General features: G+C 57.3%; 1 protein-coding gene across 4 annotated transcripts in view; it reads left to right on the top strand.

The window, feature by feature from the left end:
- PAK4 (p21 (RAC1) activated kinase 4) overlaps positions 1–26,181 on the top strand; it is a 47,342-nt gene that overhangs the window by 15,467 nt on the left and 5,694 nt on the right. The window contains exons 1-5 of one of the 4 annotated variants that reach the window (XM_040252712.1): positions 12,075–12,261; positions 20,507–20,580; positions 22,228–22,482; positions 25,006–25,467; positions 25,648–26,085. In XM_040252712.1, coding sequence (XP_040108646.1) covers positions 22,279–22,482; positions 25,006–25,467; positions 25,648–26,085 — 1,104 coding nt within the window. In that variant the 5' untranslated portion in view covers positions 12,075–12,261; positions 20,507–20,580; positions 22,228–22,278. Of the gene's footprint in view, positions 1–12,074; positions 12,262–15,629; positions 15,860–20,506; positions 20,581–22,227; positions 25,468–25,647; positions 26,086–26,181 lie in introns of those variants that run through there. The other 3 variants (XM_040252713.1, XM_040252711.1, XM_040252714.1) reach the window with 3 other exon arrangements.

Genomic DNA, 26,181 nt, shown 5'->3' with positions numbered 1-26,181 from the left:
TTCACCCTCCCTTCTGCTTATCTTTAGGGGCTCCTGCCCCAGCTCTGCCCTTGGCCAGCTGGGCCCCCAGGAAGCTTTCCATCCCCCCACCTGCTTCCTCCTCCCAACATAACATGATGGTGGTAGGGCAGCTGCACCTCCGGGAGGGCTGTGGTCAGGAGGTCTGGGCTCCGAGCAGCTCTTCTTCTGCATTCAGTGTAGACTCTGTTTGACCTCAGCCTCGCCACTCTCCCCTCACACCCTCCCTCCCTCCCTGCCACACAGGCCTCCTGGGCCAGCCTCAGGCATTCTGGAACGTGCTTGCAGTTGGGGTTCCTTCTTCCCTGAAAGCATTTCCCCACGTGGGTCCCTCACTCCCCCCTGCTCCTGCTTAGGGACCCCCACCCCCTAGACACCCTGTGCCCCACACACGCCCCGTGCTCTGCCCCCTCTCCCACTGGTCATGTACTTTTTTTGTTTGCTTTTATGTTATCTTATCTCCCTCAGTCACTAGCATGTCATCTCCAGGAAGGAGGGACTGTCGGATTCACTGTGTCCCCAGTGCCTAACACAATGCCTGGCATACACGGAGTGTATGATCAAGAGTTGCTGAGTGCATGGCCGAATGAGAGTGTAAACATGGTTAAGTGAGTGGCTCTGGCCTGGGTCAGACCTGCCATGGAATCCTGGTTCTTTCCTGTTTTTTAAATTTATTTTTAATTGAAGAATAATTGCTTTACAATATTGTGTTGGTTTCTGCTATGTGTGTGTGCGTTAGTCGCTCAGTCGTGTCCGACTCTTTGCAACCCCATGGACTGTAGCCCGCCAGGCTCCTCTGTCCATGGAGTTCTCCAGGCAAGAAGACTGGAGTGGGTCGCCATTCCCTTGTCCAGGCGGATCTTCCTGGCCCAAGGAGCCGGGGTCTCCTGCGTTGTAGGTGGATTCTTGACCATCTGAGCCACCAGGGAAACGCTGGTTTCTGCCATACGCCAACAAGCCTCAGCCATAGGTACAAATGTGTCCCTTCCCTCCCGAGCCTCCCACCCCATCCCACCCCTCTGGGTTGTCACAGAGCCCCGGTGTGAGCTCCCTGAGTCACACAGCACATTCCTGAGAGTTGCACGGGACCAAGGAGAGCCGTTGCTCTGATCCCTGGACCAGTTACAGCCTTGGGGGGTGGGTGGAGGGAGAGAGTGTGTATGTGTTAGAGACAGATGGACGGGGAGCGAGCAAAAGAGACTGTGTGTGAGAGGGATCAGAGAGCCGCCTGATGGCCTCCCCTGGGCCTGTTGCCCAACTAAGAGAGGAAACACACTTGCCGAGGTTAGAGTCCCCAGGGTCCCCCCCCCCCGCAGGTACCCCGGCCTCGCTGTGATTCCTCGTTGCTTCCCTGAACAGTATCCGAATCGTATCGTGCTGCAGGTTTGAAAACTGGATGTAAATGGTTCCCTGCTCAGCTGCAGCTTCTCTCAGTATTGTGCTCTGAAGACTTCTCTAGTGGAGTGATGAAGTCGCCTGCCAGTAGGAATGCTCCCCAGCGCGTGTCAGAGGGAAGCCCCTCCCACAGCCAGATGAAGGCAGCCCTGCCCTGGGGGAGCCTCAGGAGGGCGCCTGGGGGCTCCTCTCGGCTTGCCACCATCCCCCCTCCCCCACCCCACTCCCCGGGTTTGACACCACTCCAGGAGACATAAGAGACACAGGTTCGATCCCTGGGCTGGGAAGATCCCCTGGAGGAGGACATGGCAACCCACTCCAGTGTTCCTGCCTGGAGAATCCATGGGCAGCGAAGCCTGGCGGGCTGCCGTTCATGGGGTCACAAAAGAGTCGGACATGACTGAAGAGACTTGGTGGGCACGCCTCTCCATGGAGGGCACTGCCGGCTTCCCAGGTTGATAAATGGGATTCGGTTACAGGCCCTTGACATGGAAGAGGCCTTCCCAGATGCCTGTTAGGTGGGAAGGGGGTTCTGGTACCATTCTGGGTATGTCAGTTCCACAGAAGGGGCCTTCCATGGAGGAGGGTGAGCCTGCCCCCCGCTCCATGTGGGAATGGACTAGGAACTAGGGAGGAGGCAGCAGGGTCTCTTCCCCTGGCCCCCTGCCCCTTGGCTTTCCCCTTCAGCTGGTCTCATCCAGCCTTTCCTGGAGAACTTTGTGGATAGTGAGCCTATCAAAAGCCCTGATTTGGAGGCGTGGGTTTGCTTCCCAGCTCTGCGACCTGCTAGCTGGGTGACCTTGGGCTGATAGCTCCTCCCTCATCCCTCCTCCACCACCACCCCCGGCGGCCTCAGTTTCCCCATTTGTAAAATGGGGTGGTTGTACGGGTTATTTCATCCATGTAAAGCTCTCAGAACAGATCTAGCACATAGAAATCTCTCTAACAAGTGTTAGCTGTCAATATCACTGCCTGTGCCGCGCTCTCTCGCACTTTGTAGATAATCACTGCGCTCCTCCTCTGACCTGTCTCCCCGCCACGACCCTGCCCTCATATCCAGTGATAGACACGGCACCAGGCAGTGACAGCCCCAGAGTGACCTTGAGCAAAGCGCAGGCCCCCGTGTCATGGCTTTGGTGGGGGAAGCCCTGAGGACTGAGATAAGCCCTGGCTCCAGCCTGGGAAATCAGGGAAAGCTTCCTGGAGGAGGAGACATCGGAGCTGAGGGCTGTAAGAGGAGTCAGTGTGTGGAAGCCTGTGTGCTCCAAGGAAAATGAACAGCGTGTTCTAAGATAGGAAAGGGTCTGAAATTTTTAATAAATTATTAGTAGTCATGTATAGATGTGAGAGTTGGACCATAAAGAAGGCTGAGCACCAACAAATTGATGCTTTCGAACTGTGTTGCTGGAAAAGACTTCTTGAGAGTCCCTTGGACAGCAAGGAGATCAAACCGGTCAATCCTAAAGGAAATCAACCCTGAATATTCATTGGAAGGATTGAATGCTGAAGTTGAAGCTCCAATACCTTGGCCAAGTGATATGAAGAGCCAACTCATTGGAAAAGACCCTGATGCTGGGAAAGATTGGGGGCAGGAGGAGAAGGTGGTGACAGAGGACGAGACGGTTGGATGGCATCACTGACTCAATGGACATGAGTTTGAGCAAACTCCAGGAAATGATTGATGAAGGACAGGGAAGCCTGGCATGCTGCAGTCCATGGTGTTGCAAAGAGTCAGACATGATTTAGAGACTGAATGACAATATTAGTATTTTTTCATGAAGTTTTTCATTTTGAGATCATTGTGCTTTAATCTGGAGGTGTGAGAAGCAACACAGGGAGAGCCCCTGTACCCTTTAGCCAGCTCCCTTCAGTAGTAACATTTTGCAAAATTAGAATCAGTACAAGATCACAACCAGGATGTTGTCACAGATACAGTCAGGATGGAGAAGACTCCATCACAAGGATCCCCCGTGCCCTTTTTACAGCCGCATCCCGTCCCTGCTCTGCCCCTCACTCCAGGCAGCCACTCATCTGTTTGTTCCCCATTTTTTAAATTATGTCATTTCAACAGTGTTGTGTAAATAGGATCGTATGTACGTAACCTTTGGGTGTTGGCATTTTTTTCACTCAGCATGGTTCTCTGGAGATTCATCCCGGTTGTCGCCTATGTCAACAGTTGGTTCGTTTTTTTTGCTGAGTAGTGGATGTGCCATAGTTTATTGAACCATTCACTCACTGAGGGGCATCTGGGGTGTTTCCAGTTTTTGGCTGTTAGAAATGAAGCTGCTGTTAACAATCTCATACAGGTTTTTGTGTGAATGTAAATTTTCGTTTTTTCTGGGACAGATACCCAGAAGTGCAGCTGCTGGCATGTAGGTGGATGCGTGTTTAAAGAAACTGCCAAACTATTTTTTAGGATGGCTGTACAACTTTACATCCCCACCAGCAGCGAATGAGTGATAAATTTCTCTGCGTCCTTGCCAGCATTTGGTGTTATCACTATTTTTTATTTTAGCTATTCTAATGAGCATGTAATGATACTTCTCTGTGGCTTTAATTTGTATTTCTCTAATGGCTAATGCTGTCAGACATCCTTTCATGAGCCTGTCTGCCATCTGTGTATCCTCTCTGGTGAATCATCTTCATGTCTTCTGCCCATTTGCTAATTGGATTGTTTGGGTTCTTTTACTGTTGAGCATTGAGAATTCTTTATGTCTTCGAAATATTAGTCCTTTGTCAGGTATGTGGCTTGCAAATATTTTCCCCCAAATCTGTTACTTTTTTATATTCTTTACATGGACTTTTGCAGACCAGAAGTTCTTAATTAAAAAAAAAAATTTTTTTTTGTTATTATTTTTTAAATTTTGGCTGCTCTGGGTGTTCATTGAAGCACATAGGCTTTTCTCTAGTATGGGACACAGGGGCTTCTCCCATCCGAGTACTCACCAGGCCCAACCCTGCTTAGCTTCTGAGACCAGACGAGATCAGGTGCATTCAGGGCGGTATGGCCTTACACACGGGGCTTCTCTGCTTGCAGATAAGACTGGGGGCTTCCCTACTTGCAGATTAGACTGGGGGCTTCCCTACTTGCAGGCTTCTCGTTGTAAAGCGTAGGCTCTAGTGTGCGAGGCTCAGTAGTTGTGACGTGTGGTCTCTAGTTGGGGTGCTTGGGCTTAGTTGCCCCACAGCATATAGGATCTTAGTTCCCCAACCAGGGATTGAACCCATGTCCCTTCACTGGAAGGCGGCTTCTTAACCACTGGACCACCAGGGAAATCCACCAGAAGTTTTTAATTTTGATGAGGTCTACTTTAATAATTTTTTCTTTTATGGGTCGTGCCTTTGGTATCCAGTCTAAGAATCCTGTGCTTAGGCCTAGATCGTGCAGATGTGTTGGTTTGTTTTCTAAAAGTTTTGTTAAGGTTTGTATAAGTCCGAAGTTCAGATAAAGGTTCTTGTTTTTAGCATATGGATGTCCCGTTGTTCCAGTACTGTTTGTTGAAAATGCTGTTTTTCCTCCATTGAATTACTTATAGTTCTTTGTCAAAAATAAATTACAGCAATGAGATACATCTTCGCACCTACCAGGACAGCTATTATCTTAAAAAAGAAAAAAGAAAACTAACGTGTTGGTGAGGAGATAGAGAAATTGGAGCCCTCGTGGATTGCTATTGGAGATGCGAAATGGTGCAGCTGCTGTGGGAAACAGTTTGGTCATTTCTCAAAAGGTTAAATATAGAACTACCATATGACCCAGCAATTCGACTCCTAGAGACATATCCAAAGAACTGAAAGCAGAGACTTGAACAGGTATTTGTACACTTTAATGTTCATAGTTGCTTTATTCACAATAGCTTAAAAGTGGAAACAACCCAGGCGTCCAGCAGATGAATGGGTAAACGAAATTTGGTGTATACATGCAATGGAATATTATTTAGCCATAAAAAGGAATGGGGTTTACATGCATACTACAAAATGGATGGACCTTAAAACATTATGCTTAGTGAAATAAGCCACACACGGGAAAGATATTGTTAGAGTCCACTTATATATTCTGCAAAGAACAGGCAGATTCATAGAGAAGGAAAGTAGAATAGGGGTTGCCAGGGGCCGGGGGAAGGAGGGAGTGGTGAGCTAGCGTCCGCGGGCACAGGGTCTTTGCTGGGGATGAGGACGAAGTTTGGAGCGTGAGTCACAGTGGGGGTCGCACAGCATTGGGAATGCGGTCAGTGCTCCTGTAGTTCACACTCTAGGATTAAGGCTGGTTACAATCATAGATAGATACATAGTAACTCCGCCATGTCTGACTCTGCAACCCTAAGGACTGTAGCCAGCCAGGCTCCTCTGTCCATGGTATTCTGTGGGCAAGAATAGTGGAGTGGGTAGCCATTTTCTTCTCCAGGGGATCTTCCTGGCCCAGGGTCTCCTGCATTGCAGGCAGATTCTTTACCATCTGAGCCACCAGGGAAGTCGTTATGTATACTGTATAGGCAGCAGTAACCAAAACCATCCCCAAGAAAAGGAAATGCAAGAAGGCAAAGTGGTTGTCTGGGGAGGCCTTACAACTAGCTGAAAAAAGACGAGAAGCTAAAAGCAAAGGAGAAAGGGAAAGATACACCCAACTGAATGCAGAGTTCCAGAGAATAGCAAGGAGAGATAAGAAAGCCTTCTCAGTGATCAGTGCAAAGAAATAGAGAAAAACAACACAATGGGAAAAACTAGAGATCTCTTCAAAAAAATTAGAGATACCAAGGGAGCATTTCTTGCAAAGATGGGCACAATAAAGGACCGAATCAGTATGGACCTAACAGAAGCAGAAGATATTAAGAAGAGGTGGCAAGAATACACAGAAGAACTGTACAAAAAAGATCTTAATGACCTGGATGACCCTGATAGTCACTTACCAGAGCCAGACATCCTAGAGTGTGAAGTCAGGTGGACCTTATAGTAAGTACTACTACAAACAAAGCTAGTGGAAGTTATGGAATTCCAGCTGAGCTATTTCAGGTCCTGAAAGATGATGCTGTTAAAGTGCTGCACTCAGTATGTCAGCACATTTGGAAAACTCAGTGGTGGCCGCAAGATTGGAAACGGTCAGTTTTCAGTCCAATCCCAAAGAGGGGCAATGCCAAAGAATGTTTCAACTACCATACAATTGTGCTCATTTCACATGCTAGCAAGGTAATGCTCAGAATCCTTCAAGCTAGGCTTCAGCAGCGTGTGAACTGAGAAATTCCAGATGTACCAGCTGGGTTTAGAAAAGGCAGAGGAACCAGAAATCAAATTGCCAACATCCGTTGGATCATAAAGTATGTATGTGCTTAGTCGCTCAGTCGTGTCTGACTCTTCATGACCCCATGGACTGTAGCCCGCCAGGCTTCTCTGTCCATGGGATTCTTGAGGCAAGAATACTTGAGTGGGTTGCCATGCCCTCCTCCTTGGGATCGTCCCAACCCAGGGATTGAACCCAGGTCTCCAACATTGTGGGTGGATTCTTTACTGTCTAAGCCACCAGGGAAGCCCTTGGATCATAGAGAAAGCAAGAGAATTGCAGAAAAACATCTACTTCTGCTTCATTGACTACGCTAAAGCCTTTGACTGTGTGGATCACAACAAACTGGAAAATTCTTAAAGAGATGGAAATACCAGACCACCTGACTTGTCTCCTGAGAAACCTGTATGCGGGTCAAGAAGCAACAGTTAGAACTGGACATGGAACAATGGACTGGTTCAAAATTGAGAAAGGAGTACGACAAGGCTGTATGTTGTTACCCTGCTTATTTAACTTATATATAGCATCATGCAAAAAGCCAGGCTGGATGAATCACAGCTGGAATCAAGATTGCTGGGAGAAATATCAACAGCCTCATATATGCAGATGATACCACTCTAATGGCAGAAAGCAAAGAGGAACTTAAGAGCCTCTTGTTAAGGGTGAAAGAGGAGTGTGAAAAAGCTGGCTTAAAACTCAGCATTCAAAAAACTAAAATCATGGCATCTGGTCCATCACTTCATGGCAAATAGATGGGAAAAGTGGAAACAGTGATAGATTTTATTTTCTTGGGCTCCAAAATCACTGCAGACAATGACTGCAGCCATGAAATTAGAAGACGTTTGCTCCTTGGAAAGAAAGCTATGATAAACCTAGCAGCATATTAAAAAGCAGAGACATCACTTTGCTGACAAAGGTCCATATAGTCAAAGCTATGGTTTAACCAATAGTCGTGTATAGATGTGAGAGTTGGACCATCGAAGAATTGATGCTTTCAAATTATGATGCTGGAGAAGATTCTTGAGAGTCCCTTGAACTGCAAGGAGATCACACCAGTCCATCCAAAGGAAATCAGTCCTGAATATTCATTGGAAGGACTGATGCTGAAGCTGAAGCTCCGGTACTTTGGCCACCTGATAAGAAGAGCCGACTCATTGGAAAAGATAGTAATGCTGGAAAAGATTGAAGACAGGAGGGAAGGGGATGACAGAGGATGAACTGGTTGGATGGCATCACCAACTCAATGGACATGAGTTTGAGCAAACTCTGGGGAATAGTGAAGGACAGGAAAGCCTGGCATGCTAAAGTCCATGGGGTCACAAAGAGTCAGACACAACTTAGCAACTGAAGAACAGACAAGGTATATTTTACCACAATGAAAAAAAAAATCAGTGTTTTAAAAACCAGCTGGGTGTATTTCTTTGGGTCTTTGTTTGGATTCTTTATTCCATTCACTGACCTCTGTGTTTTTCCCCACTGTCTTGATTACTGTGGTTGTACCCCTGGCCTTACCATCAGGGAAAGTGAGTCTTCGGGCTTTATTCATCTCTTCCACAATTGAGTAGTTCTGGGGCCTGGCATTTTTGGAGCCCCTCTGGCGCAGCCTTGTGTGAAAGACAGCAGTGTGACTTACCGACTTTCAGAGTTGCCCTTGGCGCCTGCCTTGCCCTCGGCCCCCACATGTGACTCATCGACAGGAGTTGCACGTTGTGGGCAGACACACCTCTGGTCTGGGGCCCTCTCTCCATGCCCGGCCGTGGCTGCCTTCACCAGTTGCCCAGAGCCGTGCTTCGGTCTCGTCACCTGTCCCCACGTCCACTCAGGCCGCAGCCAGAGTTATGTCTTCCAGGTGCAGGCCCTCCTCAGCGCTTGCCTTGGCTCCCTGACTCCCCTGGTGGCCTGGCTCCTGCCCTGCTCCAGCTCAGCGCCAGTGTGCTCTCATCCCTCCAGCCACCCTCTCAGCTGGAATTTCACATTTCACTGAGTGGTCCTGGACTGTAAGCCCCAGGGGGCAGGGACCATGCTGCACCTCTGTCCCAGCCTGGACGGCACATGGTGGACACATGTTCTGTTTCTGTTGACAAAATACGTGAATGCAAGACAGAACCCATGATTGGGGGTGGTGGTGGAGAAACGAGGGTGGAGAGGTGGGAAGAGCTGGGAGCTGGGGTAGGTGTACAAAGATCTTGACCCTCACAGAAAAACAGACAAAGGCTTTTTTTTTTTTTTTTTGGGCCACGCTGTGTGGCGTGTGGAAATTTAGTTCCCCAACCAGGGCTTGAACCCCCTGTAGTGAAAGTGCGGAGGCTTAACCACTGGACTACCAGGGAAGTCCCAAAATCAACCTTTTTTTCTTTTTTTCATTTCTGTCTACGTCATGTGGCATGTAGGAGGCAAAGGCTTTGAAGAGACTGTTAGCAGAAAAGGAGTTCTGGTGACTTCTACAAATTTAAAAGGATGCGCAATTACTGAGTGCCTGTGTGCTTGCTCAGTCGCTAAGTTGTGTCTGACTCTCTGTGACCCCGTAAACTGTGGGCCACCAGGCTCCTCTGTCCATGGGGTATCCCAGGCAAGAATACTGGGGTGGGTGCCATTGCCTTCTCCAGGGGATCTTCCCAACTCAGGGATCAAACCTGAGTCTCCTGCATTGGCAGGCAGATTCTTCCCAGGTGCTGCCCCATCTGGGAAGCCAGCAATTACTAAGCACCAAAAGGTGGATGAAAACAAGGCCAAGAGGGGCCAGACTTCACCTGTCTGAGTGGGGAAGATGGGAGGGTGTGACAACACCCTGGGCCTGAGGCCAAGGGAAGGGCTGAGAGTGGCAGCTTGGCAGTGCTGTGCTTTGCCCGGCAGTCCTGCTGGTAGGCACTTGGCCCACCGACATGCTGGCACACCTGGGAAGTGACTTCTGCCCACGGTTTTCACTGCTGCACAATGTGTAAGAGCACTGACCTGGCCCTGTGGGGACTGGCTCAAGGCATCGTGGCCCATGCACGCAGCTGCTAAAGCAGCAGGGCTGTGCTTTGCAGAGATGGAAGCCTGGAAAGATCATTAGACATATCTATTTTTTTCGTTTAAAATCACGGTTAGCCTACATGTGGAAAGTGCATAAAGTAGAAATGTACAGTATGACCAATTACTCCAAGGGGAAGACCCACGTAACCACTTCCTCCAGCTGAAGTAACAGATGGTGCCAGCCCCCGCCCCCGCCCCTGGAGGCAGCCCGTCCCTGACTTTGAGGCAGTGGCTCCCTCCCTTTTCTCTTTGGTTTTGCCCCCGCTGTGTGCATCCCTAAGGGGCATATTTCATTTTACCTGATTTTGAACTGTTTCTGAACAAAGTCCTAGGATGTATTGGGTTTGTTTCGCTGCTTCTGTTTGATATCGTGTTTGATGTCCGTCCACACCTGGCTGTGGGGCCAGCGGATCCGCCTGCTGTGGGCGAGCGTTGGTGGTGTTGCCAGTCTCTCGCCGATTCAGACTGCGCCGTGTGCACCTCCCCGTGTGTGCCCCTGGGGGTGGGCCCGGGAGAGCACGCCAGGTCCCCAGCCTGTCTTCACCTCCACCGGTCGCTGCCAAACGCCTCCTGGTGCCCGCGGCGCAGAGGAGCCAAGGAACGGCCTTGAGAAAAGCAAAGTGCGGTGGCGTATGTGGTGTGCTGCCGTTTATGACTTTTTTTTTTTAAGTGCAAAAGCATCTGTGTGTGCATGTGTGCACATACATGCACACTCACACAGGTATGCATAGGCTTTGAGAAGACAGTAGAATCTCCAGTAGAGGTGACTCCACGGCCGAGCCGGGGCCAAGCAGGAGGGCGCCGACCTGTCAGTGTTTACCCTTCGGTGCCACTGGCTTTTGAACTGTGTTCCATGTTATAAAGAGACAGAGACTGAGCCAGAGAGAAGGGAAAGAAAGGGAGGGGAGCGATGAAGCCTAAATATGGCAGAACTTGATGGCTGAGAATCTGAGTGATGGATCTTATGGGGGTTCGTTAGTTTAGTCTCTCTTTGGGAGTATGTTTTAAAACTTTTGTTATGAAGATCTGTTCTGGCGTGAGAGACTCTTTTCTCCTCCCCCTTTAGCTGTTCCAGGTGTTAGTTGTGGCATGCAGACTCTTAGTTTCGACATGTGGCCTCTAGTTCCCTGACCAGGAATCGAACCAGTGCCCCCCTGCACGGGGAGCATGGAGTCTTAACCTCTGGACCACCAGGGAAGTCCCTGTGAGAGGTTCTTGAAGGGACCTCTCCTTGCCCCTGAGGCTTGTCCCCAGGAGGACCCCTTGTCTCCAGGGAGACTTCCTTTTGGAGGAGGGGTGCCCCCTCCTTCCCTCCCCTCCTCTGTCCCTTCCCATGGGACCTAGTTTCCCTGGCTGGTCAGACCTACTCAGTCTTGACCGCCTCCCTCACCAGAGCCCAAACCAGCCGGTCCGGTTTGGGGACCCGCCCCATTTGGCTCCTGTCTGGGTGGCTGCCTGACAGGTGCTTCACGCTGCCGGGGGAGGGGGTAGGTAGCCTGGGACCTGGGGAGGGGCCCTGAGACCTGCCCTGCGGCCCCAGGCTCAGCTGGAAGCCCCAGGCTTAGTGGGCAGGTGGTGAACAGAAGGGGTAGATAGGGTTTCCAGGCCAGTCAGGCCTCCTGGTCCACATGATAAAACAGCCTGATAAAGTACCCGCCCGTTTAGGGCAGTGCTGAGCTAAAACGACTTTATGCATGCTAAGAGCACGCCCCAGCCCAGAGGAGGTTCTCCAGAAAGTCAGGCCACTTATTTTCGGAAGGGTTAATTACATCCTGGCCAGCCAGCCAGCACAGCACGCACAAGTCCTGGCCGTCTCCACCTTTCTCTCTCCTCATCGCCGTCATGGTCTTCCAGCCCGCCTCACACCTAGATATGGCAATGAGGGGGGGTCACCGTGACCTCCCCTGGTGAGCCTGCAAGTCTCAAGTTCATCCTGATGGGCAAGGGCGGCGGAGCAGGAGCGCCCCGGTCACTGTGCCCTCTGGAGCTCTTGCTAGAATCGCAGCCTGGGTGTCAGGGGACACAGCAAGCCCCAGATCTCCCGCCACCCTCCCCATCAGAGAGGACGCTTACGCCCTGGCGCCCTGTCCCGCACCGCAGCCCTGGCCGGTATTTCACACCTAGCTGGCCTGGGCTGTGTAGCCTCTGTTCCCCTAGCACCTCGCCTGGCCTGGATGTGAGATGGGGGCGTGCGTGTGTGGTGGGAGAGTGACCCTGCCTGAGCAAGGGCAGTGGTTGGGTCCCCTCCCCTCCACGGGGACAGTTGTGGGCCACGTGGCCCAGGCTTTCCAGGCTCAGCCCCGCCTCCCTCCTCCCCCGCCCTCCACCCTCCCCCTCCCGGGAGTTAGAGCCACAGCCAAGCTCAACTCCTGCCAGGGCAGGGCCGAGTTGCCAGCCGCTGCCAGGGCGGCTGGGGCACAGAGGCTAGCCGGCTCTCCTCGGTGGGCCAGGGGAACCCCTCGATCCCGGCTCCCTGCTTGGTTTCAGCTGGGAGCCCCCTGTCTGCTGGCCTGTCCCACTGTGGGCAGCCCAGGCCCGAGGGAGGGCCAAGGATGGTGGAGGTGAGCTGAGGAGGAGAGGGCGGGCCGCCTGGGTGTGGGGGAGGGCAGCCACCTGAGCGCATGTGAGGGGCCACACCTTCATTGGGGCCAAGGGCGGGGTCACGTGTGTGTTTCAGGCGGAGATGGCAGGTGTCTGTGCGCTGGGATTTAGCCCAGGTCTCAGCACAGGTTCCCCCTCCACACATACCCCTCCCCTGAGCGTCTCTGTGGGAGTGTGTTCTTGGGGTCTGGTTTGCATGGGGGTGGTTCCGAGGGGTCACTGGGTGACCGCGGACTTGGTGGTGTGTGTGCCCGGGTCTGTGGCAGGTCTCGTTGCCCACTGTGTGTGGTTCCCATGGTCTCCCTCTGTATCAGGAGGGCTCCTAGGTGGATGGGGTCTTGGGGTCTGCCTTCCTAGGTGAGTCCAGCCGTCACAGAGTGTCTGGGATTGTGTCGTCGGCTTCCCTCAGGATCTTTGTAAGCGTCTCTGGGTCTCTCCGGAGCCCTTGCATCTTTGGAGTGTATGGCTCTTTACACTGTTTGTGGAAGGGCTTCTGGGTCCTTAACTTCTTGAGGTCCCGACCGTGGGTCCCCAGTGTTGCGACCCTCCGTTCTCAGGGCTTCCTCTGAGCCAGGCCCCTCTTAAGACTGCTCCCCACCTTCTCCCACTGACGCCACACAGTCGGCTCCGGCCACTTGCTGGGCCCGCGTTCCCGAGGCAGGAGCTGAGGCTCAGGGCAGGCCAGCCCTTCCTGCGCCCAGCTCCCGCTGTCCTGTCTTAGGGGCTTTGCCGTGTGACAAGAGTGTGTGTTCCTGTGGTCTGGGGTTGTGTGGCTGGACGCCCATGCTGTGTGTCTGTGTCAGCTTCTGTGCACTGTGGCGCGGCCTCGTGTGCTCTGTATCTTGGGGGTGCATGTGTGTCTGTGGGGCAGGGAGGAAGGACTTGCGTAAGGGGGGCCGGGGAGGCCTCTGGAGCCTCTTTTCTGCCTCCTGCCCCCTCCCTCCTTCCTGCCCCACCTCGGGGGAGGAACGAATGAAGTCTCAATCTGATTTCCCCAGTCTCCGGGGGCTCGCCCACACTCTCAGGTTTGTCATGGCATCCATTCCCCTCCCTGGGGGGCTGAGGGACTCCAACAGCGCCCTTTGTGTCTGTGCCCCGTGGAGCCTGGCCAGGGGGCGGGTGGCAGGGGGCCAAGCCTGGGCTGCCACAGGAGCCACCTGGCCTCCCGGAGCGCTCGGAGCACCGTCTCTTCATCCAGCCACATTCTCTGAGCTGTGCCCCAACCTGTGCTGGGCAGGGTGGCCGAGATGGCCCCAGGGCCTGCCCTCCGGGGGGACACAGTCTAGCGGGAGAGGCAGACCGGTCCTCGGAACATAAAGGGGGCCCATTGCACTGCCCCATCCCAGCCCTAGAGAGGGAGCGTCTTAACAGAGACAGGAGGACTGGCATGTCTGCTCCGGGGGCCCTGCTCTGGAGGACCTTGCTCTGGGGGTCCTGCTCGGGGCCCCTGCTCTGGGGGCCCCTGCTCTGGGGGCCCTGCTCTGGGGGCCCTGCTCTGGGGGACCCTGCTCAGGGGCCCCTGCTCTGGGGACCTTGCTCTGGGGGACCCTGCTCTGGGGACCTGCTTTGGGGACCCTCTTTCCTTCAGCTGTTCCTTTATTTGTGTGGAAAGAGCAGCAGCGCTAATAACCACAGTCAGCCTGTAGTAGTGAGGACCCACTTGGCGCCAGGCACTGCTCTGAATGCTTTGCCAGGTCATCTCTTTCGATCATTCAAACTCCCCCAGGGGAGAGAGGAACCGTCATGACCCCCAGTTTGCAGACAAGGACATAGAGGCCCAGAGTCACGAGTTCCCGGCCCACAGCTTGACGGTGGTAGAGCAGCCACAAGCCTGGGTGTCCACTCTTCCTCACCAGCTGCCCTCAGAGTTCTTGTGGGCAGAGGCCTGCAGTGTGGCCAGAACATGGAGAGCAGGCTGCCCCTCGCTCCCCGCCTGGCCAGCTCCAGGCCCTGCTCCCCCAGGCCAGGGTGGCCCCGGATCTGTGTCTTTTTGTGGGATTTCACCCATCGTGGGGACTCACAGATCTCTGGCGGCATACCCCCTGTGTGATGTGCCTCTCGCCGAGATTTACTGCCACTTGCTCAAATTCCCTGCCTAGGCTGTGTGGTGGGAGGGCCTGGGGAAGTAGGCTCACAGCCGGGCACCTCTTGTGTTCGGAACAAACACGAGATTATTTGCTAAATAGCCAGACTCAGACTCTAAGGAGGCCCAGTTCCTTTGCAGGCGTCAAAGTCAGACTTGCAGGAGGTGTGGACAGGGCTTGGGGACTCCTGTCTAACCCTCTGCCCTGCTCCTCCCGGGGTCCAGCCTCATCATGGCGGCAATGGCATCACTCAGTCACAGCACAGGTATTGCCGGTGCCTGCTGTGCGCCAGGCCCCGCTCCAGCTGCCGGGGTGCAGCGAGAACAGGACAGACGAAGGCCCCTGTTCTTGGGGAGCCACTGCTCCCCTGCTGGGGGCAGGGTCAGGAGGCAGGACTTATGATCGACCGGTGTATAAAATGCCAGATGGTAATAAATGCCATGGAGACGTATAAAGCTGGGGTGCAAATTTTGTCAGGGGGTCAGGGAATGTGTTTGCACTAAGACCTGATGAGCGAGGAAGGGTGAGCCGCGCAGCTGTGGGCCAAGGGTGCAGTGGGCACCAAGGCCCTGAGGCTGGAGCAAGCTCCACACGTCTAGGCCTGGAAAGGAGGGGCTCGTGTGGCAGGGGCGAAGTGTGGGGAGGAGGTGAGGTCCCGGGGTGGGTAGGGTCCTGCTCAGTCCCAGTGGGGAGTCTCATCCCGGTGGAGGGTTTTGTTTTCTTCAGATTCCCTCCTAACCACGCAGCCTCTCTGATCTTGGTCCTGGTCATCGGAGGCTGAGCTGTCTCTTGTGCGTGTTCTCATCCCATATACCTCTAGGTCTTGCATCTGGAGCAGAAGCTTTGGCAGGAGCCAGGGTTGCTGGGAGGCAGGAGGCTAAGGGGGCAGTGACAGGTCTTCTCCAGGGGGCAGAGTGGACACTTTTCTGCTCAGGCGCTGGGCAGCCCTGGCAGGGACTTCCCGTCCCTGGGCCTCAGTTTCCTAGTTTGGGAAACAGGAGAGGAAGGCCTCTCCACCCGTATACCCAGGAACTGCCCAGAGGGTTTAGCGTGGTCAAAGTCAGCGCTGAAACCCGTGTATCCCCTCCACCCACCCAGTAACCACACAGGGCAGAACCCTGTTACTGGGACGCAGCTATAACAGCCGGAACATGGTTCCTGCCCACGCCGAGCCACTGACTTAGCGGGAAGACAACTGACACGATCGTGACCATGTGACACGTTAGGTGATGCTAAGGGCTGGGAAAGAACGGATCAGGTGCCAGGCTCTGGGGGGATGCAGCCATGGGCAAGACCAGACCAAAGCCTCCCACCTTCTCGACCTGTCCAGCATGCCCAGAGCCTGCCCACTGCTCCTGCCTCCGCAGGCCCCACGTGTCCCATCCACCCTCTTCCTGCTAGCTTCACGCATCCTCCTCCGGGCCTCCCTGCTCCTGTCCTGCTCATAGCCTTCCTGCGGCTCCATCTCACGCAGGTAAGAGCTGAGTCCTCCCCGTGCCCCCCACCCCGCCCCGGCCACTCGGCCTCCGCTCTGCTCTTTGGCTAAAGCACACTGCGGCCCCAGGCCTTTGCACTGGCTGTTCTCGCGGCCAGGGTCCTCCTGCCCCAGGCACCCACTCCTCTCCCCACCCTGCTCTAGTGCGACCTCCTCTGCGAGGCCCTGCCTCAGCGCTTCACTGAAGATCCCCACGTCCCCTCACCCTGCACACCCAGCTGACCCCTGCTCTTTTTCTTCTCAGCACTCACCATCTGACTCACTAGCTGGCTTTCTGGTGTATCTTGCTGTGAGCTGTCTCCTTTCCCCTCGAATGTGAGCTTGGCAAGGGCAGGGACATCCCTGGCTCTCCTGGCCTCTGCTGTGGGCCCTGCCCCGGGCCTGGCAGAGCTCACCTCTCACCGACAAGGATGATGGAATAGATGGCGGGTGGGTGTGATGGCCCCTTTGTGGGGAGAGCAGGTGTCTGCCAAGGAGAGAGCTTGGGCACATGTCAGTCCCAAAGCTTGAGGCGGGGTCTGGGGACAGGGTACCTGAGGATTCCCTGCAAGGACTAGGCAGGGGGAGAATGGGGGGGAGGGGGGGTGGGCACGTGGATGGGCAGCAAGAGCTGAGCAGAGGTGTGAGGGGGAATGGTCTGGGGTTTCAGGGGGACCGTGAGAGCCTGCCAGACCCCCGTCCAGCGTCAGAGCACAGTGCAGGGAGGCAGGCAGCCAGGGGGCTTCTGGAGCCGGTGGGTGCAGATGATGGCAGAAGGGTGAGGGGGCCGGTGAGCGCGTCTCCTTCTCCCGCTTCCTGCTCTAGTTTCATTCAGTGACTAGGAAAGGGCGGCTGTGGCCCCTGCTGCGTCCTCTGCTCGGGCCTCAGGGCCTCAGGGCCCTGGCCGAGTCAGCACCCTCCATTGCCCTGTGGGGTGGGGGAAGTTTTATTTGGGACTGCAGGCAGGGCAGGAGGAAAGGAAGTCTGCGCGCACACACACACATGTGTACACAACACACTTCCGAGCGCGCGATCACACTCGCGGACCTGGCTCCTCCACGGGCACTCATTTCCCTGGTGCGGGGAGCCGCAGAGTGGTGCCATTTTTTTCTCATGGAAGGTCAGCGGGCAGAGCCTGTGAACGCAGGGGGTGACTGGAAAATGGGAAGGTTTTGCTCGGACAGGTCGGAAACTGCCCATCCCACGTGTGAAATCATTCACAAGTTTTGGGGTTTCTTTAATTGAAATAAACATTTTAGCGTAGGATCAACATGTCTGCATTGAGGGAGCGGTGAGCAGTGAGCTTCAGAGGCTTCTCTGCCCGGGTCGGTGGCTGCAAGCTGCACCCTGCCTCCCGTGTTCCACGTCGCTGGGGTCACAGCTTCACCCTCTGCCTCTGCGTTCCAGGCCTTTCTCCGCCAGAGAGAGACCCCAGGCAGAGCCTGAGGTGTGTGAGCAGGGGCGCCGCAGAGCGGGTTCAGGTGAACTGTTCACTCACCAGATGTTCCTCGAGTGCCTGCCACACCGCGTTGTAGGCACTGGGGCACAGTGGGGAGCTTGACAGAGGCCCGGCCCTGCTCCCCTGCAGGAGCTGACATTCTCGTAGGAGCAGACACGGAAGACTCACCCACACACACAGAGTTACATGGAGACTGCAGTGGGGAAAAATAAAGCAGGGAGGGCCCTGAAGAGGACAGGAACGGGGACATTCATGCATAGACTTGGGCGGAGACAGAGAGGGAGGAAGGGAGCTATGTGGAGATCAGTGAGAAGAGAGTTGGTGGGGGGCCAACTGCCAGAACAAAGGCCCTGAATGGGGCAAGTCCAGGGTGTGAAGAGGCCAAGGTGGCTGGGCCAGAGGGGGCGAGGGGGCCTGTGGGAGGAGAGCCAACCGGCCGATCGTGCAAGACCTCATGGGCCACAGGCCAGAGTTTAAGGATGTTGACTCTGTGGTGGAGCAACTGTCTTCCATGCCCACCTCTGCTTCATGACCGTAGCAAGAGGTTTCACCTTTGTGAGCCTCAGTTTCCACATCTGCACAATGGGAGTGAGGTCAGCCACTCCACAGAAGTCCTGGGAGGCAGGGAGCTCAGCATCAGTGTCTGTGCAGGCTCAGGGACCCCCACGGTGGTGGAGGTGGTGGTGTGAGTCCTGGGGCTGAGTCACGGTAAACCATGTTTGGTGGCTGGCACTGGCTCTTGGACTGCTTTCTCGCTGCAGATGGACGTGCTGAAGGCCTGTGGAATAGGCGAGGGAGGAGCCCTGGGGGGTGGAGGGTGGCGGTAGGGTGGGTCCCCACATTATGCCACCTCCCACCTACCACTGGGGGCCTGGGCAGGTCGGAGGAGGAGGGACCCTCTCTGCCAGGATGCGTCAGGGCAGGAGAGAAAAAGCAGTGTCTGGGTGAACAGAGGAAGGGGAAGGACGGAGGAAGGGGTAGAGACCAGGGACAGCCTGGGAGTTGATGACAATAATGACACAGCAGCACAACCACAGGACAGGCGAGTCTCCAACTGCCCGGGTTCAAGTCCTAGGGTTCCCCTCGCTGGGCCTCAGTCTTCCCACCTGTGAATTGGGGATAATGGGCATGCCTGTCTCCCAGGTTAGGGGCGAGGGTGGAATGCGATTAGACACAGAGCAGGCCCGGGCACACACGTGTCTCCGAAGATGCGGCTGCTATCATTCCGAGAACTGGCGGGGCCCGGACTCAGGTTAGACCAGCCTGGTGTCTTGAGTCCACTCTGCTTCCCAAGCTGTGTGTGACCTGGGTCAGCGGGTGCCCTCTCTGTGCCTCCTCTTCCTTGTGTGTAACACAAGGCCCAAGTTGGCCCCTTCCTCCGGGGTCGGGCGTGCAGATTGCGGGTCGAGTGCTTAGCAGAGGTGCCGGCAGGGCTGGTACTGACATGGTGACCAATGTCTACCGCCCACCCCCTTGTGTGCACCAGCCCTGGGGCCAGGCCATCGCGCTGGGTTCTGTGTGACTGCTTGCAAGAACTTCTGGAAGCAGGTACTGTCTCGGTCCTCTTCTAACAGAAGAGGAAACTGAGGCACAGAGCTGCTGGCCCAGGGCCACACAGCGTGCTTCCACCGTGGGCTGGCTCAGCCTCCCAGCAGAGCCGGCCTCCGGGCCCTGGGCTGTCTGACTCCTAAGTTCTGGGCGTGCCAGGGAACCCAGCGCCCACTCCTTGACGCCCCGCTGCTCCTGGCCAGGCCCCTCCCTTCACATGTAGCAGCTCCTCTCCCTCCCCTCTGTGGCTCCGGTAGAGTCAGGAGCTTGGGGACTGATGGGAGAGGTCAGGGGAGCCAGCGGTGGTCAGAGCTGCCCTGGGGTGGGGCTCCCGCCTGGCCACTATAAACACGGCCAGTTCCTCTGTTTGTCCTGCCCTCTGTGCAGCGCCCAGAGGGAAGGGGTGGCCCCAGGCAAATATCCGGAGGTGTGCCCCTCTCTCCCCATCCTCTGCGGTCACCCGCCGCAGGGGGCGGGGGCTGGGTGGCCTGGGGCCTCGCGGGTGGGCATCCTGGGTTGGCTGCCCCTCTAACAGGCTGCCTCCTGCCCACCCCATCTGGATCCTAAGCTCCTCCCTCTCCCGGGTTTAGTGAGGGGTCATGCGGCTAATCCTGTCCTGCAGAGGGCTCGGAGCTGACTTGGGGCCCATAGGCCACGGGCTGGGGGGCAGGGATGGGCTGGCAGAGAGAGAGAGGCCAAGGTGAAGAGTGAGGCTGGGCCTGAGGCCAGACGGGGGCAAATCTGGGCAGACAGGAGGCAGTGGGACCAGGGTGGGCGGGTGAGGGGGGCACACGTCTGGGCAGATGGGGGAGAATCGGGATGTAGGGACAAGGAGAGGAGCTGGAGCTGCAAGGGAGGCGAGGGCAGAGAAGCCTGGAGGGAGAACAGGGTCGGTCAGGGTCCCCGAGGCCTGGGAGGGTGAATGGACAGTGTTCTGGGGGCTGGAATGGGGGAGCCACACTGAAGGGGCTCCTGGCTGGGTGGGGGTAGAGAAGGGGCTGGGGCAGAGGGCCCCCCGACCCTGGCCAGGTCTGTTCCCCTGGCAGAGCTGTGGCTCTGGCCACCTGCTGGCCAGGAGGCCCAGGCCAGTTGAGACAGGTTGGCTGCTTGGGTCCCCACCCGCCTCCCACTGGGCTCCCGTCGCCAAACCGGTTCTCCTGGACGGCTGCCCACCGAAGGTCCCACCTCTCGGCTGGGGATGGTGGCCTCTCTGCCCTCATGCCCTGCTCCTGCGGGAAAGGAGCTGGGAGGACGACCAGGGGCTGCCGGGGCCACATCACGGATCCTCTCATGAGTGTCCTCACCGGGTCACGAGACTCACTGCGCTGGGGCCAACCCCGTGCCGGGCACCGTGCCAGGTGCTGAGGAACCAGCCTGAGCCAGATAGAAATCCCCACTCAGGGCACTTCCCCTCGCCCTTCGGGTCTCAGTTCACACGAGCCCTTTTCTGGGAAGCCTCCCGTATCCCTGCCCTGCCATCCCTGCAGGCTGGGTCTGGCGCCCTGTGACCCCAGCCCCGACCATCCTGGGCCTTCAGAGGCTGTCTGGGTCACCACTGTGTCCCTACACTGACCAGCACAAGGCTGGGCACAAAGGAGTGAGTTGCTGATGGCAAAGCATGTTTTCTTCCCACTTTACAGATGAGTAACCCAGAGCCCCAAGAGGAGACATCACCCGCCCAAGGGCACTTCTAGCACAGCCAGCAACAAAGCAGGTCTGTGGGGCTCCAGGGGCATGCGTGTGGGACCAGGGTTGGGGGGCTGCACCTGGGCCCCTGACACAGCTGGGAGTCATCCTCGTCATCAGAAGAACAAATGCCGACTGGGCCCTCCTCGCACCGAGCCCTGCTCGTTAATTAACTCATTAATCCTCCTGGCAGCTGCCCCACGGGGGTCAAGCCGAGGCACAGACAGGCTAAGTCATTTGCCCAGGGTCACACAGCAGGAGGCAGAGAGAGATTTGCACTCTGGCCATCTGGTTTCCCTGCTCTTCATGTCTCCGGCCCCCGGTGTGGGACACCACCATTCCGCATGTCCCCTTCAGCCCCTTCGGTTTTTAAATTCAGCTTTCATAGGTTCAGGAAGACCCCCTGGCGAAGGGCATGGGTACCCACTCCAGTATTCTTGCCTGGAGAATTCCATGGACAGAGGAGCCTGGTGGGCTACAGTCGACAGGAGTCACAAAGAGTTGGACTGAGCGACTTTCGCTTTCATTGAGCATTTACCGCTGCTTTGCCAGTACTGTTGTGAGTACTGGCCTGGAAACCACAGGCCCTACGGACAGGGGCAGTTTAATCTTTTAGGATCCTTCATGAAGTGGGTCTTGTCCCACTCTGTGAGCAACTTGCCTCCTCCAAGCCTCAGTCTCCTCATCTTTAAAGGGAGTATATTTGGTGAGGACAAGCCTCAGTCTCCTCATCTGTAAAGGGAGTATATTGGTGAGGCCAAGCCTCAGTCTCCTCATCTGTAAAGGGAGTATATTGGTGAGGCTGCCTAGGAGTCACGCATCGGACAGGGGCTTGGTAACCATGTGTTGAACAAGTAACCAGAGGTACGTGCCGTTTCTAGCCCACGGTCCAGGCTGAGAAAGCAGGCACAGAGGTGGCCGGCCTCAGGCACCGGTCACAGAGCACATCCTGTGTGTTGGGCGGGGGCTGGGACGGGGGTCGGGACACCGGGAAACGGGGCAGATGAGACCGGGCCCATGGCACCGGGAGTCGCGATGGGAGTTGTAAACACTGAACTGTAAACACAAGACTGGCTGCGTGTGTGAATCGCTCAGTTGAGTTCGATTCTTTGTGCCCCATGGACTGTAGCCGGCCAGGCTCCTCTGTCCGTGGATTCCCTAGGCAGGTACACTGGGGCAGGTGGCCGTTCCCTTCTCCAGGACATCTACCTGACCCAGGGATCGAACCCACGTCTCCTGCATTACAGGCGGATTCTCTGCCGTCTGAGCCACCAGGGAAGCCCAAACCTAAGACTGAGCAGCGTAGTTTCCAGAAGTTAGACCTGCGGTGAGATGGGGTGGAAGGATAGGGGCCTGGGGTATATGTTCAGGAGAGGAGCCAGCAGTGACCGCCACCTGAAGCGGGCGGGGGTCAGGCGCCAGTCCCCACAGAGGAAGCCGCCACGGCGGAGGCCCTGAGGTCGGAAGCCACCGTGAGCCAGAGGAAGAGCTGAGAGCAAAGGAGCCACGGGGAGCGCTCTCCTTTTTACCTGAGTGGGCCTGACTCGAGTGTTCACAGGGTCCCTCGGGCTGCAGGTGGGGTGCAGGCTGTGGAAAGGGTGGGGGCGTGGGGAGACGGAAGGAACGGAGGATGGAGGAGAAGCAGCAGGTCCTGGCGAGCCGCGCCCTTCCGCAGGCTGCCGGCCGGAGCCCCACTCTGCACTCTCCACGCGGAGAGCCTGGCGCCATGTTCGGGAAGAAGAAGAAGCGGGTCGAGATCTCGGCGCCATCTAACTTCGAGCACCGCGTGCACACGGGCTTCGACCAGCATGAGCAGAGGTTCACGGGGCTGCCCCGCCAATGGCAGAGCCTGATCGAGGAGTCGGCCCGCCGGCCCAAGCCCCTCATCGACCCCGCCTGCATCACCTCCATCCAGCCTGGGGCCCCCAAGGTACGCTGGCGCCCGCCGCTGCCTCTCCTGACCTGCGCCAGCCCCCGTGGGGTAACCCCAGCCCTCAGCCCCACACTGGACCCGCACTTGCTGCCCGCCAAACAGGCACACCCCAACCACACCCCCCATCCTCACCTGTCACTCACCCATCCACCACTGATCCCTCACCAGGCGCCAACCCACCTTCCCTCCTGAGAAGCCCCCGCTGACCTTGACCCTCTGACGATCCCCCACGCCAGCCCCGACTCATTTGTCTGTCCTGAGCCCTGTGCTCCTGTCCCCAGGACCACAGACTCATCCTGGGTCTTGACAGGCCTCCCATTGCAGGCAGAGAGACAGACTGGTTCCCACATGGTGACCGCCCCAGTGGTCAGAGCTGGGCCAGGAGAGGCCCGAGGGGCCGTCTGACCCATCCCTGGGGTCCAGGCCAGTTTCCTGGAGTCAGGGTCACCTGAGCTGAGCCCTGAGGGCAGAGGACAGGAGCCGTCATTCAGGCAGATTGTGGAGAGCCAGGGCTTGTAGTGGAGGAAACAGCCCGCAGGAAGCGCAGGGGGTGGGGGGTGGTTTCAGTTTTTTCCCTGCCATCTTAAGCAAACTGTGCCGAGCTGGTATTTGAATCAAGGTCCATTTCCAAGGCCAGTGCTCTTAACCCCATTCCTGTCTCCATGGTCTTGGCTCCCCGGGCGTGGCCTGTGGTGAGGCTGGTCTGGGGGCAGGGGGTGTGGCCCCCATAGCCTGCAAAGCCGGCCTGGAGCACAGACTTTACCCAGAGGGCAGTGGAAACCAGGAAGGGCAGCCTGGGTTGTTCCGAGGGGTGGGGGTGGAAGGGCTGGTCAGCAGGCCCGGGGCTGACTCATCCTCGCTGGTGCCCTGGATGCCATGCCCAGCCCAGCCTGGCGGGAGGAGCCCCAGGCAGACCTCTCCTCCAGGGTCTCCCACTGAGGTGTTTGTGCGCCCCAGGCAAGGGTCTTGGGATACTTTGAATTCTTTGCCACTGCCTAGAAAAGCAAGACTTTACATCCAAGTCTGTTTCTGCCTTCTGATGAATCAGCTGGGGCCACTGGAGGGGCGCTGGCCCCACCCAGCCCACCTCGGTTCCACCCCCTGCCAGGCCCTGTGGCTGCATGCCTGCTGGTTATGCCCTCATTCAGGCACTTTCTAAAAAATCCTCCCCAACCCCCAGGGATTCCTGACCTCTTATTCCAGCACCAAAGCCTGAGCAGGTGTCTCCCTTGTTTCACTGGGCCCCTGGGGCAAGACCAGGCTGCCCTACTAGCAGCCAGGGTCCAGGAGAGGCAGGGGCAGGGGCTGCCCACAGGGCACGGCCTGTCGGTGGGTTTTGCGGGGCTCGAGTTTTCTGCACATTTGAGGTAGTGCTGGCCTCAGGATGTCTGGCAGCCCATGGCCCTGCCCACCAGTGACTGACGCACAGGACTGGGGCCTGTGCTCTGCGCCGGCAGCCCCTTCCCAGCCTGCCCACCTCACTCGCTCACTCATGGGCTCAGCAGGTACTTATTGAGGGCCTTCTGCATACCAGCCACTGTTCTAGGCCTTAGATGCAGCCAGTAGCCACCCTCACGAACACTGCACCTGGGGAGCAGGCCACAGACAGCTGTATGCGTGCTTCTAAGTGCTCTGAGAAAAGGAAAGCAAGAGAGCGGAATAGGGAGGGTTCGAGGCTGGCGTTTTAGACCACAGGAAGTCAGGGAGAGCCAGCAGCGGAGATCTGAAGGGGGCGCACTGAGGAGAGGAGCCCCGGGCAGATGGGAGGGGTGGGCGAAGGTCTCCAGGCAGGATGAGCAGCCAGTGCCTGAGGCTGCAGTATGTCTGGTGTGTTTGAGGAGCAGTTAAGAGGCCCCGTGTACCTGGAGCTGGTGGGTGGGGGCCCCTGGGGGGAGCCCTGGAGGCAGTGAGCTGGATCAGGATGGTGCCGGCAGTCAGGGTGCACCTGGGACCGGCCCTCGGGCACTCCTGCCCTCTGCTCTGGGCCCAGACCTTTTCTCACTTCAACTTCACCCCACCCTCAGCCTCCATGGGAACAGAGGGCGTGTTCAGGGCTCACAGCCCTGCCAGGCTGCAGGGAAGGAGGTGCCAAGCCGGGCCCTGGCCCCCGCATCCTGTAATTTGCAGCTTTCCAGGGCTTGTTATGGGCTGGCGCGGCCTCTGCCCTCCTTTCCCTGCACCCCGTAGGGCAGGGACCCCCTCCCCCACAAGCCTGGAGAACAAGGAAAAGGCAGGGGGTGCTTCTCCGAGGGGCATCCTGGGAACCGATGCTCCCAGCCCGGGGGCAACAGCCTGATGGGGTACAGCTCCCCTCCTGCCGGGCTCGGTGCTGGGGGCGGGGCTGTGGGCCTCCCCAGGCCGCCCCGCCCTCCCGGCCCCACCATCACCCGTGACATTTCTTCATCCTGTCTCTGTCTTGTCTCTGTGTGTTGTGTTGTCCTGTCTGCCTGTGTTGGATGCACGTCCTGTGTCCCCCTCCTCCTTGCCCGCCCCCCACCCTGCCATTGCCCTGGACCCCAGACCATCGTGCGGGGCAGCAAAGGCGCCAAGGATGGGGCCCTCACGCTGCTGCTCGACGAGTTCGAGAACATGTCGGTGACGCGCTCCAACTCCCTGCGGAGAGACAGCCCGCCGCCAACTGCCCGTGCCCGCCAGGAAAACGGGATGCCCGCGGAGCAGGCCGCCACGGCCAGAGGGGCCCCAGAGAAGGCGGGCGGCCAAGGCCGGGGAGCCGGTCATGGCGAGGCGGGTGGCAGCAATGGAGACAGGCGGCGGGCGGGGCCGGACAAGAGGCCCAAGTCTTCCAGGGAGGGCTCGGGAGGGCCCCAGGAGTCCTCCCGGGACAAGCGCCCCCTCTCTGGGCCCGACGTCGGCACCCCCCACCAACCCGCCAGTCTAGCCAGCGGGGCGAAAGTGGCGGCTGGCCGGCCCTTTAACACGTACCCGCGGGCCGACACGGACCACCCGTCCCGGGGCACCCAGGTAACCACTCCCCCACCCCAGGACCCCTGACCGTCACCTTGCCCACCCTGTTCCCACCCCCAACTCCAGCCTGCCCCAGCCCACTGTCCATCTCCATCTTAACCACCATTGTCTGTCCCACAGCCGGGGTCCCTGTCCCCCAGTCCCTCCCCTGACAGCCGCTTCTCTCTTCTGTTGCAGGGGGAGCCTCACAACATGGCCCCCAATGGGCCATCGGTGGGGGGCCTGGCCATCCCTCAGTCCTCCTCCTCCCGGCCCCCTGCCCGAGCCCACGGCGCCCCCAGCCCTGGAGTGCTGGGCCCCCACGCCTCTGAGCCCCAGCTGGCTCCTCCAGCCCGCGCCCTCACCGCCCCTGCCGGGCCCCCCGCCCCCGGGCCCCCCGGCCCCCGCTCACCGCAGCGGGAACCCCAGCGAGTGTCCCACGAGCAGTTCCGGGCTGCCCTGCAGCTGGTGGTGGACCCCGGCGACCCCCGCTCCTATCTGGATAACTTCATCAAGATTGGCGAGGGCTCCACCGGCATCGTGTGCATCGCTACCGTGCGCAGCTCCGGCAGGCTGGTGGCCGTCAAGAAGATGGACCTGCGCAAGCAGCAGCGGCGGGAGCTGCTCTTCAACGAGGTGGGCCTGCCACCCCGTCCCCATAGGGTTCCCCTGCACCCCCATGCTCCTCCTGGGGCCCCCCTGCTTCCCCAGGGCTCCCCCACCCTCCCACCT

This window comes from Oryx dammah, unplaced genomic scaffold (genome assembly GCF_014754425.2).
Source record: "Oryx dammah isolate SB20612 unplaced genomic scaffold, SCBI_Odam_1.1 HiC_scaffold_13, whole genome shotgun sequence".
Taxonomy (NCBI): Eukaryota; Metazoa; Chordata; class Mammalia; order Artiodactyla; family Bovidae; genus Oryx; species Oryx dammah.
The sequence above is the reverse complement of the archived record's forward strand: the minus strand, read 5'-3'. Positions and strand labels throughout refer to the sequence as shown.